This window comes from Denticeps clupeoides, chromosome 6 (genome assembly GCF_900700375.1).
Source record: "Denticeps clupeoides chromosome 6, fDenClu1.1, whole genome shotgun sequence".
Classification (NCBI taxonomy): Eukaryota; Metazoa; Chordata; class Actinopteri; order Clupeiformes; family Denticipitidae; genus Denticeps; species Denticeps clupeoides.
In genome coordinates this window covers 22,628,761-22,641,022 of record NC_041712.1, presented here as the reverse complement: position 1 = coordinate 22,641,022, position 12,262 = coordinate 22,628,761, and the positions used below count along the sequence as shown (strand labels likewise).

Sequence of the window (12,262 nt, the reverse complement as noted above, 5' to 3'; positions counted from 1 at the left end):
AGGGATTAGGACTTTGGGAAGGTGTCAGGACAGGAGCACAGGGCTTTCTCTGTATTACTGACATCAATCATCAATCTTCATAATCCTATTTCAGCCATTGACATTCAGGCGTGCGCGTATTCGTGTCGGACGGGTTTTGCGCAGTAGGATGTGTGTGTGACTGGAATAAGGAAGGCATCCTCCGCGTGATGCAGATCTAGAGCCGGAGCAGAGCTGTGGAACTGAGAGGAGGACGCTGGAGGAGCATGTCTGACGTCACGCTGTCCACACACAAAAGGGTTCCACTCAACAAAGCAGTTAAAAACATTACTTTTTATTAGGTTCCGACTCTTGTAAGATTGTAGTACAGTGTTGTACAGTATTAATTATGCAGCAGAGCACTGAGCGGTGTCACTACAGCCAGCTTGTAAAATTACCAGTCTTGTTATTTGCTTACTTAACATGCACAAGGTTTCTCTTTTTTTTTTTTTTTTTCAAACATGAGATCAGACAACATTTACTGTGTCCGGGTATACTTTTTCCCTCCTTTACAGGTTACAGCCGTACTAACAGTCCTTAAAACCATAAAAATGTTTGATGTAGAAAGAATAATTGTCATTTGAGCCACTTCTCTTCCAAATTGTAATTTTGGGCAACGACTTTCCTATCGAAATCTGTACGGCAGATTGGCATGCAATTGTAGGCAATTTAACAGGAAACCCCAACTTGAGTGGAAAGGATTAAACTCATATTCACTCTAAATCCATGTAACAAATATCTACAATCACATCAAAAATGAATGGATCGGTTTGGATGAAAGTTCTGCTCTTCAAGATGGATGGGACTTTTCATCTTTTTGGAAGATGGGTCATGTGATGACACACACTGTCATCTACACATGTTATACTTCCAGTCACCACTTCCAGTGATTTCACATCACTGGCTCCTCCCCATGTGCTCTAACTGGGAGTTGTGGTGGTTGCTGCTCCAGCTTCAGGTGTCCCAGCAGACACTTGGTTCAGCAGCAGGATCTTGAGCACCGGATCCACGTACTCGCTGAAGGTCTCCTTTAGGCTTTTCTCCAGGAGGTACCCCTCCGTCTCGATCTCAGCGTTCTCCTGCCCCACCACGGCGTCCATCGAGGTCTGCAGGTATCTGAGACTCACCAGCACAGAGACCTGCTCAGGGAGGGACAGAAAATGTCAAGGTCAAAAGTGCTCGCAAACTTCAAACCATTCAAAAACTGGCATGCCACAGCACTGGCATGTTTCTGGCATGCAATCAGTGCTGTTCTAATTTTTGTCCACCAGTCATAGAACCTCCTGGTATCCTCTGTGAAAACTGACATATATGTTGTGTACCTTCTGCTGTGTGTGGAAATGCACGGCAAAAAGTAAAAAGTGGGGAAAACGCAAACATGCTTCACAGCCGGCTGCATTGAACGTTTTCCCAACTTTTTATTTTCTCCAGCGTGGCCACTCGTGGGCCTGTCTGCCTTCACCTGGATCACCAGCACCGAGAGCACCACTGCGCCAATGGTGTTCATCAGGCCCATGTAGTAGTTGACCAGGGCCTCTCGGCAGCCGCGGATGAAGATGTTGAGCTCCTCTGTCTCGTGCTCGTAGTTGTAGTGAGCCGAGTTGTTGGTGAGCCTGTGCTGGATGCACGGCCGAGGGGAGCTGGGATTGCAGCAGCTGAAGGGAACGCTGTCGACCAGGTAGCGTCCGTCCACGTTGCTCCGGATCCGGCTGGATGGGGCGAGAATAAAACATCAGGCCATTTCGCTGTGGTTAGTAACAAATCATAATTAATCACGAACCTATCAGGGGCACCACTCACTTCTTGACCTCCTTGGAGCTGAAATCCAGGTAGCGGTTGCTGATCCACTGCACCTCAAACCAATCCCTGTAGTTGGTGTTGCCACAGCACTTGAACTCCATCTGTAGCCGATCGATGGTCTGCTTCTGGAAGCAGCGGCCCGGGGTGTCGGTGTCCTTGTAGAAGCGGATGCCGTTCTTCAGACCGATCTTCAGCGAGTCCTCCAGGTTGCCCTTCATGGCGTAGCTCATGATCACCGCCAGCAGCATGAGGAAGGTGAAGAACGAGGAGCCGCAGAAGAAGGGCTTCACAAAGTTCTTCCACTGCGGGAACCGACTTGCATCCAGAGCATCCTGACAGATCCTCCCGGCAAAGTAGTTGATGCCCAGAGAGGCCAGGCCCACGATCATGAGGGTGTGGGGCACAGCATGGATTTCGGTGTTGTCCATGACCTGAGGATGACAGCCCGTTCATTTTACCAGTTCGTGAAAATGAGAAAGAATTAAAAAATAAAATGTATGTTGTGCTGTGATGTCATGTCATGTCTGACGTCATACCTACATAGTGCCAGCTATGGAAGCTATACTTGCTCAGTGATGCAAATGCAAATTGAATGATAATATTTAAACATAGTCGTCATTCTGAGACTTTTCAGGTCATGTGGTATACCATTGGTGGGTTTGTTAAATTCTTTGCTTGTTCAATTGTGTAATCATAACCTGGACATTTAACAGAATTAGCAAAAAAGATGTCTAAAGGACCAATAACAATGAAGGACATTTGGTTTGTTGGACTGCTCCTTTTCCCAGAATTCCTCAGTACCGCTGTCTGGGCTTCGTCACCGACCTGATTATGATGCACCTGTCTAACATAGGACAGCTCATACTAGGCCAGCTCTCCAGTAATCTGATAATCATCTTAGGCAATATTTATATTCACATAGGTTAATCCAAAGTTGTTCACATACCTGCTCATTAACACATTTAATATAAAACATGTATTATATTGCAATTGTTGATAAATGTTCTCTATGAAACATGACTTGACATTTCAGAGGATAAGCAATAATTAAAAAGCCCAAAGAATGTATATGTAATGTATATTGCTTTGCTGTAAAATATGAATCTTTTTTTTTCTACCTCTGTATGAAAGGCTCGGAAAACACTAGTTATGAATGTATATTACATTATTCTGAAATATGTTTGCGTTCTGAATTAAGCGCTGTAGAGGGACAGGCATGCAATACCTCGGCCCGCTTGCGTAGCTCGATCTTGAGGAAACAGCCCATGAAGAAGGTCACAGCTCCAGCCACAGTGGCCAGCCAGGACAGCAGCCACAGGCCCTGGGCCAGTTTCACCCGCTTGGCGAAGGGGAACTTCATCTTCATCACCACCATGGTGAACGCGAGTGTTTGCAGACCCAGAGAATTATCAACGGTCCAGCACAGGAAGGATGGCAAATTATTGCAACGGAACACAGGGAAAAAGAACCCCTACAAATTCCCAATGATCATGAATAAAAGTGTTGCCGAAATGTAGAAATCGGAAGACAGATTTAGACGGATTCTTGGGTGGATGAGGGGAAAAAAAGAACACGCAAAAATTATACTCCAAAGGCCGAGGTTAATCAAACAGAATATAATCTGGCAATCCTCTTGTGGACTTTATGTTTCTTCCAGACACCTCTGCCTTGTTTGTTTCCTTATAATCCTTCCGTGATGGAGTCGCCAATTTCAGCCTGTTGGTCTCCCCGCGAGCAATGCTTCTTCCACAGCCCCTAAAGCCCCTCAGTCTTGAGTGTGCTACCCTTGCACCACCGTGCCCATGCTTGGGTGAGACACACTGGATTTGGCCAAAGCTGGAGGTCTGGGGCATCTTACTGATAATCCTTTACCTATCCTATTAAACTGACCTTTCCAATTGGAATCCAGGCCACTGTATGCTCAGCACACCTAGCCTATGCCCCTCTGAACTGCAATAGCTGGGATGGGGGTGGGGTGGGTGCGAGTGTAACACAAACAAATATACAAAACAGTTAAAAAAAAAAAAAAATATATATATATATATATATATATATATGCTTATTTTAATATTTGCATATTAGTTCATGCACAAGATCAAAGTAAAAACCTGGATGTCATATTGAGTTACAAGAAGGCATAGATTTCATATATACGCAGCCATTTTCACCCTGAATGTTATGAATGTTTCACAAAGAAAGAAAATGCTTGTTTTCTGTCTGTGCATATGTGCAATTGACATATGGAAGAGAGAGGGGGTCAGACTGGAGGGAAAGTGGGGATGATCCCTGATTAACAGGCTCCTGGGTGTGAGTTTACAGGTTGCTAGCTTTAACAGACATGTAATTATGCCCTAATGGGGATGTTGACATCCACGCACACGATAGGTGTTACAGAGACCAGAATAATCACCTGGTGTTTTCACATGCACGCCAGCGTCACCAGACTCAGTGGAGTCTGCAGTCCGTTCAATGGCCGTCTTTCCCCTTCTCCCGCTGCCCAGTTTTAGGGTACCATTAATTATTGCACATGAATACATATACTTATGAATACATATTCATATGCTTACACAATGTATCCTTTAATATACTGAGTCATCTATTTAATATTACTAGTGAGTGTTTTGTACTGTCTGCTCATTCGTTTTCCATATCATAAATTAGGCTGGAGTCTATTCTGGGCGGTGCCCTGAATGCCCTCCAGAAAACTTGTTTCTTACTACAAAATGCTTACATATGGCTGAAATGACAAAAAAAAAAAAATGAATTTTGGAGCATTTGCTTATAATTTTATTGAGTGATCAGAGCATCACACATTTTGACTGGTATTCTCAAATGCTACAGCAAAGTCTAACAATGAATGAATAGCTAACGTTACCAGCGGTTAACACATACTTCCTTATGCACACACAAGCAAAGGTTCAGTTGTATAGTTTTTATGTAAGCCTTTCATTCTATTTGATTCTGGCATCTATTGATAATTGTGTGGCGTAAGCAGTGACAAATCTACACAAACTCCTTACAGTTCTATCTGCAAAAAAACCTGGGTTTTGACAATGAAATCTGTAGAAGTATGTTGGTATACAATCACTAACAAGAGAAAATATGACTTTTAGAATATTTTCATCAAAATATACAGAACAGCATCCAATTGTTAAAAGAGTTTCTGCTGAAAAAAAAAGTCAGTCACACTGGGCCAATCAAACATCGCAGATTTCATGTCCTAGAATCACAAAATTACTAAAGCTACAGGTGAAAAGTGCTAGGTTTAAACACACAAGCTCAGCATGACATATGCCTTTATAAAATATACATTCGTGGAAGATGATTTCATTATTATTTCACAACCAAGACTTCTTGATGGATTCATTTCACTGCAGCTAAACCCATGAAATCCAACTGTGCTTTTAAGACCTCTTCTCCAATGCCATGGACATGGCTTCCGGGGGACATTCACGCCTGGAACACATGCAATCAAAGTGGAGCGCTCTTGTTTGATGTTGCCACTGGAGAACATCAAAGCCACTCCCGGCTCAGATCAGAGAAAGACCAGCGGACTTATCTCTGAAAACGAAGGCAGCCCGACTCTGCAGCACGCAGCTTCATTTGCAGCAGCCCTTTCATGCCGTCAACGCTTTATATTCTCAGCATCTTAATAGCTTCTGAGGGTGAAACTGTTGTACTTACTGGGTGAAGAGTACTTGCCTAGTGTCTATGAACCCAACGCAATCCTGTCAATTTACAACATTTACATAAATATACATGCATGCTTTTTCTAGACATATCTAATTTTCAACACTTTTAGTAGGTGCATAAGTGGTCATTTTTGGCTTCATTTACATTTACAGCATTTATCAGACGCCCTTATCCAGAGCGACTTACAATCAGGAGTTACAGGGACAGTCTCCCCTGGATCAACTTAGGGTTAAGTGTCTTGCTCAGGCACATAGTGGTAGTAAGTGGGATTTGAACCTGGGTCTTCTGGTTCACAGGCAAGTGTGTTACCCCACTAGGCTACTAGCACCCCATGGACTTGAGACACATACTTTTCACCTGGGTGAAGTAAAATATGGTCCTGTGGTGGACAACTGATTGCTGATGAGGGCTGAGAGAATGGGTTTCGCCACCACAGTTCTCCAAATAAAATGGCCAGTGATTTCTTTTATTTATGGAGCATTGTGCATCTTCACAGCTGGGTCCTCTGTGCTGCCAGAGCCTCCTTGCCAACCTCAGGCCAGCCTCGGTTCTCCACCCTCGCCTGGTTTCTCTTCTCCTCTGACTCGGACTGATGGATGATGTGGTGGAGCATCCTCTGGGCCTCACAGAGTCTCACCAGGCTGTTTTCGTGGCTTTGGCTGCTTCCGCAATCGCTGCCACCTACACAGATAGTCTCCTGACAGCTGGTGTCTCTCCACATGTGGATGACTTCATCCTCATCTGAATCTTCCATGACATCTCCCATGGGATGGTGGAGATCAATCATTGCCTCTGTGCACTTCAGCTGGCCTTGTTGATCCCTCTGTTTCAACCCCTTAAGGCTGATCTCCTCCAGACTGGCAGAGAGGGTGCGGTTTGGTGAGCCCAGTCTTCGTCCTGGTGTGGTTTTGTACCCCTCTCCTGCTGGACCATCAGACACCTTCTTTTTGTAGTTGGTGAGGCTGACGTCATTAGGTACAGGTAAGGTCTCGTGACGAGAGGTGTAACGGGGATTAGATATCTTCACCGCATGTGGAGGATATCGCTGAACGACCTCTTCCCCGCCAGATTCACTTTCCGTGTCGGCTTCACCCCACCTGCCATGCCTCCAGTGGTGAAGGTCAACTCGACGGCTCACTTCCATTCCCCTTGGAACAAATTGCTGACCCTCCTCCCCCATCTCTGACCAGTCAGACTCCTCTTCCTCCGGAACAGGTACTAATAACTGGTCGTCCCCAGGTTTATCATAATGGTCATGGTCCATAAACTGGGCCGGCGGGGGAGCAACTGGAAGCACATGTTTTTGTAGGTCTTCTTGCAACATTGATGTCACCTGGGGAGATGACAGAGGTCAAAACACACAGACATTTACTGAACCAGCAACACATTTCTACACAGCCTCTCGGGTCTGGTTACTCATCTGTCTTCTACTGGATTTTTATTCATCAGCACCATGTCACAGGCTCACATTTATGGTCTCCAGGCTCTGGATTGTTGTCTTGGCAGCAGAGAGCTGCCCTGTCAGCTCTGAGATGCGTTGGTTCAGGCGTTCGCGCTCGCCATTCATGTTCTGAGCCTGGCAACCAACAGAGACGGAAACACATCCATATATACAATGAAATCAGTGGGAATATCATGTGAAATGTCCATGCAAATGTTTACATCAGAACATTAAATCCTACCACACAGTGTAGTTTATGCTCCAGAAGGTGATTAGTCCTCTGGGTGGACGAGTAATTGTCTTGCAGGCTGGTGGGTGTGCGACATTAAAAAGAAAGTTAACAATGTCTCTGTAAGACTCATGTTAAGGTTATAGCAATGAGGCCCGCACCTTTTGAACCTGTCCATCAGTCCACTAAGTTCAACTCGGGTCCTTTGTAACTCGCTCTCCAGAGCCTTGTGGTTGGTCTTAAATTCTACGCCCATGCATTCCATACGTACGGCTGTCTGAAGCAAACTGTGGTGGAGATCTTCATTCTGCTCCTGTAGCGTCCTGAGAAGAGGAAATTTTGTAATTGTGCATTAGACAAATCACTTCATTCATCAGCAAGAAAACCAGAGTTTTCATTTCACATACATTCATGGCAATATGTAAATATGCTTTAACTTACACGATCCTTTCCAGCTCTGAACAGTTCTCCTTGATGAAAGGACAGAACAGAAATCGATTTGTAATACACAGCATTTCAAAAACAGTCATTTGCAGCTCAGCTGTCAGTTAATTGAGGTCCATGATCGATAAACTGTTAATTATTTTGCTACAGGCACCAACCCATACATGTGCTCTTTCCACACTCTGTGATAGATAATGTATGAGAGAGGGATGATGAATAAAATTCACACTAACTGGAAGAAACATTTATGAAATAAATTAAAAGAGAAAAAATCTGAATCAAATACCTACACAACATGAACAAACCAAATGCACATACATTTTTATAATCGGTTGTCTTACTTTGGGAGGAGAGGGAGATGGTTGGTCTTTTTCAGAAGAATCTAATGCAGATCCTGAAAGGTGAAGATCAGATACTTTCTGGGGGTGATGGTGTTCAGGTTCTGGATGGACGTGTTGATGGTGGTGTTCAGAATCAGGATGGTGATTATGGTGATGGTGTTTAGAATCTGTCTGTTGGGGCCTTTGAGGTTGGTGATCAGAGTCTGGGTATTGCTCAGCGTTGGGTTGTTTGTTCTGCTGGTGGTGCACAGATTCTTGCTGATGTCGTTGGTGGTGTTGGTCATGTCCTTCCCACTGGTGTTGATGATGATGGCACTCTGATTGTGGATTGTGCTTGTGATGATTACCTTCTTGAGGCTGGTGATCAGACCCTGGGTGGTGCTGGTCATGTTCATTGTGATGTTTGAACCCTGTGTGGGTATGTTCATGCTCATTGTAAAGGTGGTGATGCTCAGACTCTGTGTGACCTTGGTCATTTTCTTTAGGGTGTTGACAATCATGTGGTCTATGGTGGTGGTGGTGGTGGTGATGTTCATAGACAGGACTGTGGTGGTCATGGTCTTTATGGTGGTGGTGATGACCATGGTCTTTATGGTGCTGATGTTCAGATCCTAGGAAGTGATGGTCATAATCTTTATGGTGGTGGTTTTTGTCAGACCCTGGTTGGGTATGTTCATGCTCATTGTAGTGGTGGTGATGCTCAGACTCTGTGTGACCATGGTCATGTTCTTTAGACTCATGTGGTCTATGGTGGTGGTGGTGATGTTCAGAGCATGGGCTGTGGCAGTCATGTTGTTTATGGTGGTGGTGGAGATGTTTAGATCCCAGATGGTGATGGTCATCCTCTTTATGGTGATGGTGGTGATGATGATATTCAGGTCCTTGATGGTGATGGTCGTGTTCTTTATGGTGGTGGTGATGGTGTTCAGATCCTGGATTGTGATGGCTATGTTGTTTATGTTGCCGATGTTCGGACCTTGAGTGATGGTGGTGGTGCTCCTTATGGTGATGTTCAGAGTCTGTGTGGTGGTGAGGGTCATGGTGATGGAGTTCTGAGTCTGGGTGGTGTTTTTTATGGTGGTGGTGTTGAGTATTATACTCAGATTCTGCATGATGATGAGAGTCAGGATGAATGGGTGCATTGTGATGAGAAGGGGATGAGTCAGGATGGTGATGATGTAACTCTTGATGGTGTAATTCTGGATGAGACAAATGATGGTGTGCTTGAGAATGGTTGGTCTCCATATTAGATTCCTTGTGGTGAGATTCAAGATTGGGAAAAGAATGGTGGTGAGATTCTGTATGGGAATGTGAAGAATGATGTGGAGAACCTGGATGGGAGAATGATGATGGGTGAGTTTCAGGATCATGGCAATGCTGTTGGGGAGAGAGATGACAGGAGGACTGGGAATAGTGTTGACTTGGTTTGGGGTGTCCATGATGGTGAGATGATGGAGAAAGGGAATGTCGATGATGGTGTCTGTGGGTTTTTGTGAGATCTAGAGTCATATCTGGACTTGTACTTCTTCCTTCTTTCATATGGGTGTTGTATCGCTTATGATGGTGCTTGTGTCCCATGTGCCTTGCAACTGACAACTGACTCTTCGTAGAGGTTGTACTGGCATTAGTTTGGCAACTGGGGTTCTGATGTTGGTGCTGAGAGGGGTTTCTAATATTCTGATGGTGATGGCTTTTGTGGTGGTGATGGCTTAAATGATGTTTTCGAGAATGAGAGCACTTGCTTGCATGGGAATGACTGCTAGATCGTCTACTTGAAAGTGAACGCCTCCTAGTATGTGAAACGACACTAGAGGTTGAAGAGTCAGGGCTTGCACGGCGACTGCCTGGACGGCTATTGGGTAGACTACGTGGTTGACTTCCCGCCCCGCTTCCTTGTTTAGATTCTTTTACGGCAGTCTGGCTAGGACTAGAGGGCCTATGTGGATTAGTAACTCCAAGTGAACTTAGCCTAGAGGGACTCAGTACCTGCCTGGTAATCTCATTGAGGAAAGCTGAGAACTTCATTTTCTCTTTCACTAAGTTTTTTCTGGCTTGATCTTTGCTCTTCCCTTGCTCTTGTTCATTTAATTCCCCAGATTTGATCACTTGGCTAGACAGCACCTCCATAGATTTGGTCTTCCGAATGTTTCCACCTTGTCCCTGTTTTTTTTTTGGACTTTTCTTTGCTGGCCTTGCCTTTTTGTGCCCATGTTCAGTCACAGATTTGTGTAAACTAGAATCGTCACCAAGTAAGGGCAGAGTGTCCTCTTCAGCATTTTCTTCCTCAAAGGCCATCCTACTTCTTGAGATATCAGTGCAAGATTGTGAATGTTGAGGTCGAGAAAGTTTTCCTTTGCTTTTCCTTTTTGCATCATCAATGCTGCTTTCTGAGGACCAAGAAGAAGAGGAATCAGAGGAAGAAGAGGAGGAAGGCGAAGAATTGGATGAGGAAGAAGTCAAGGAGGAGAAGGATGAGGATGAATTTGAGTTGGAAGAGGATGTAGAGGTGGAAGAAGAGGATCCGGAGGAGCTGGATGAACCAGTGGAAGATTCCGAAGAGGAGGTAGATGAGTTGGAGGATGTTACTGAAGCTTTGGCATGGGAGTAATCTTTTGCATGGGGATGTTGACCGTGTTGATGAGAATGGTTAGAAGGGACATGATGTGATTTTTTATGATGACGCCCATGGCTGTGATGGCCATGATGATGGTGGTGAGCACTACTGCCTTCTGATGAGACATGACTGCAAAATTAAAAAAAGAGGAAATATTCTCTCAGTTACCGACCTCAGATACTGACCTTCTCACGTATACAGGAGACTGAAGGGAATATTCAAATCATGTCTACAGCTATTATGTTTTACAAGGAGTTTCAGAATGAAAATATCAAATCCAATACCCTTAAAAATTGACACTTATGTTGATTTTTTAAAACAGTTGCTATATCTCAACATGATAGGTGCAAATAATAGAATAAATTCTTCGGATCCAAAGTATTTTCACTGGATGAATCTTCATGTCCTACCACTTGTATTTTTGTACTTTTTAGGGGCAAATTACATAGAACACTTTTGTACAGTTCAATGACACAGTCATTACAAGTCAGTGTGTTTTTGCAGTGTGGGGAAAAAAGTAGCTATAACAAAATTCTCACCCATGGTCACCATCATGGTGACGGTGGTGCTGGTGATGATGGTGATGTGAGTGGAGATGGGGTTCTTGGTGGGACATTTCTCTTTTTTATTGATCCTTCTGAGTAGGAGGAAAATCTGTGAAATTTTCTATATCTTTAGTGAACTATTCTGGATGACTGCTGCTCTATCACAATATAGAAATGGCAACACACATAAAACACATATATACAATACAATACCATACCATACTATATATACATCTATTTATGTGGTGAAATCTTGAAGACATTAAAAATATTTTATCATTATTAACTTAAAAACTTAATAATATGTAGTACAATAAATGTTCTAAATGTATATTTTGAGTCATGCAATTTAAGCTTACCTTCACTATGGAACACTCTTGAAAATCCCAAATATACAAGTAAACAAACAAATGTAATTCAGAATGAAATTTGTTAAGCAGAATTAACTGTTTAAGAAGTATATCCACTGGTAAATAATATTCCTCAGGAGAAAGCTGTCCTGTGTTGTTCAGCAGATCAAGAGAAATGACAGAGGCTTGTGTGTTTCCAACATTTTTATCAGTGCTGGACTTCCTGTTGGGCTTGATGTGTCTGATTTTCCATATGTCAATAATTCCAATACAGTGGCCTAATACAGTAGCATCATGGTAACAGATCAAACAAACACTGGAGAAAGCCTTCACCCACAACACTAATGCAACATATTGGAATTCTAAGTTATGCATCATGCACAGAAATTATGTAACATTCCCAACTTCTTCATGAGACACATCAGTCCTACTCTCAGATGTCACGTCACGTTCTAAATGTTGTCAGGTTGCAGTTTATTATTTAATCAGTGTTGCACATGCTGTTACAGGATATGTATGATTTTTTAATATATTAGTAATTATCCCCTTATATCAATTGGATTAACTGCACAAACACCACAGACCTCAGAATTTACTAAATGTCAGTACATGAAAGGCAGGGCAAAAATTCGACACACATAAACAATATTCATCTCTACAATGTAATCACCACAGCGCCTCCAGCAGACAAGCTCCTAATGAAATAAATTGTGTAATAGACCACAGGCATCCAGAATCGATGGCCGCTGTGCCATCGCCCTCCAGCAAAGACACAGGAAGGTTGTGA

At 43.5% G+C, this 12,262-nt stretch overlaps 2 protein-coding genes across 3 annotated transcripts; both read right to left on the bottom strand.

Moving 5' to 3' along the window:
* Window positions 1–293: 293 nt before the first annotated feature.
* Window positions 294–3,655, bottom strand: rom1a (retinal outer segment membrane protein 1a). The gene is made up of 4 exons (XM_028983448.1): window positions 3,044–3,655; window positions 1,819–2,249; window positions 1,481–1,727; window positions 294–1,157 (listed from the first exon to the last, which is right to left on the bottom strand). Exons 1-4 carry the CDS (start codon window positions 3,191–3,193, stop codon window positions 939–941), a joined length of 1,047 nt encoding a protein of 348 aa, XP_028839281.1. The 5' UTR covers window positions 3,194–3,655; the 3' UTR covers window positions 294–938.
* Window positions 3,656–4,582: 927 nt separating this feature from the next.
* On the bottom strand, window positions 4,583–11,637 carry LOC114793195 (LIM domain-containing protein A). 2 transcript variants are annotated; one of them, XM_028984951.1, is made up of 8 exons: window positions 11,485–11,637; window positions 11,120–11,234; window positions 7,967–10,709; window positions 7,623–7,651; window positions 7,343–7,504; window positions 7,194–7,260; window positions 6,980–7,087; window positions 4,583–6,844 (listed from the first exon to the last, which is right to left on the bottom strand). In XM_028984951.1, the coding sequence occupies exons 2-8, from the start codon at window positions 11,194–11,196 to the stop codon at window positions 6,002–6,004; spliced, it is 4,029 nt and encodes a 1,342-aa protein (XP_028840784.1). In that variant the 5' UTR covers window positions 11,197–11,234; window positions 11,485–11,637; the 3' UTR covers window positions 4,583–6,001. The 2 variants fall into 2 exon arrangements, with proteins under 2 accessions (XP_028840784.1, XP_028840783.1); XM_028984950.1 differs by having other exon boundaries at window positions 11,120–11,217.
* Between the last annotated feature and the right edge of the window lie 625 nt (window positions 11,638–12,262).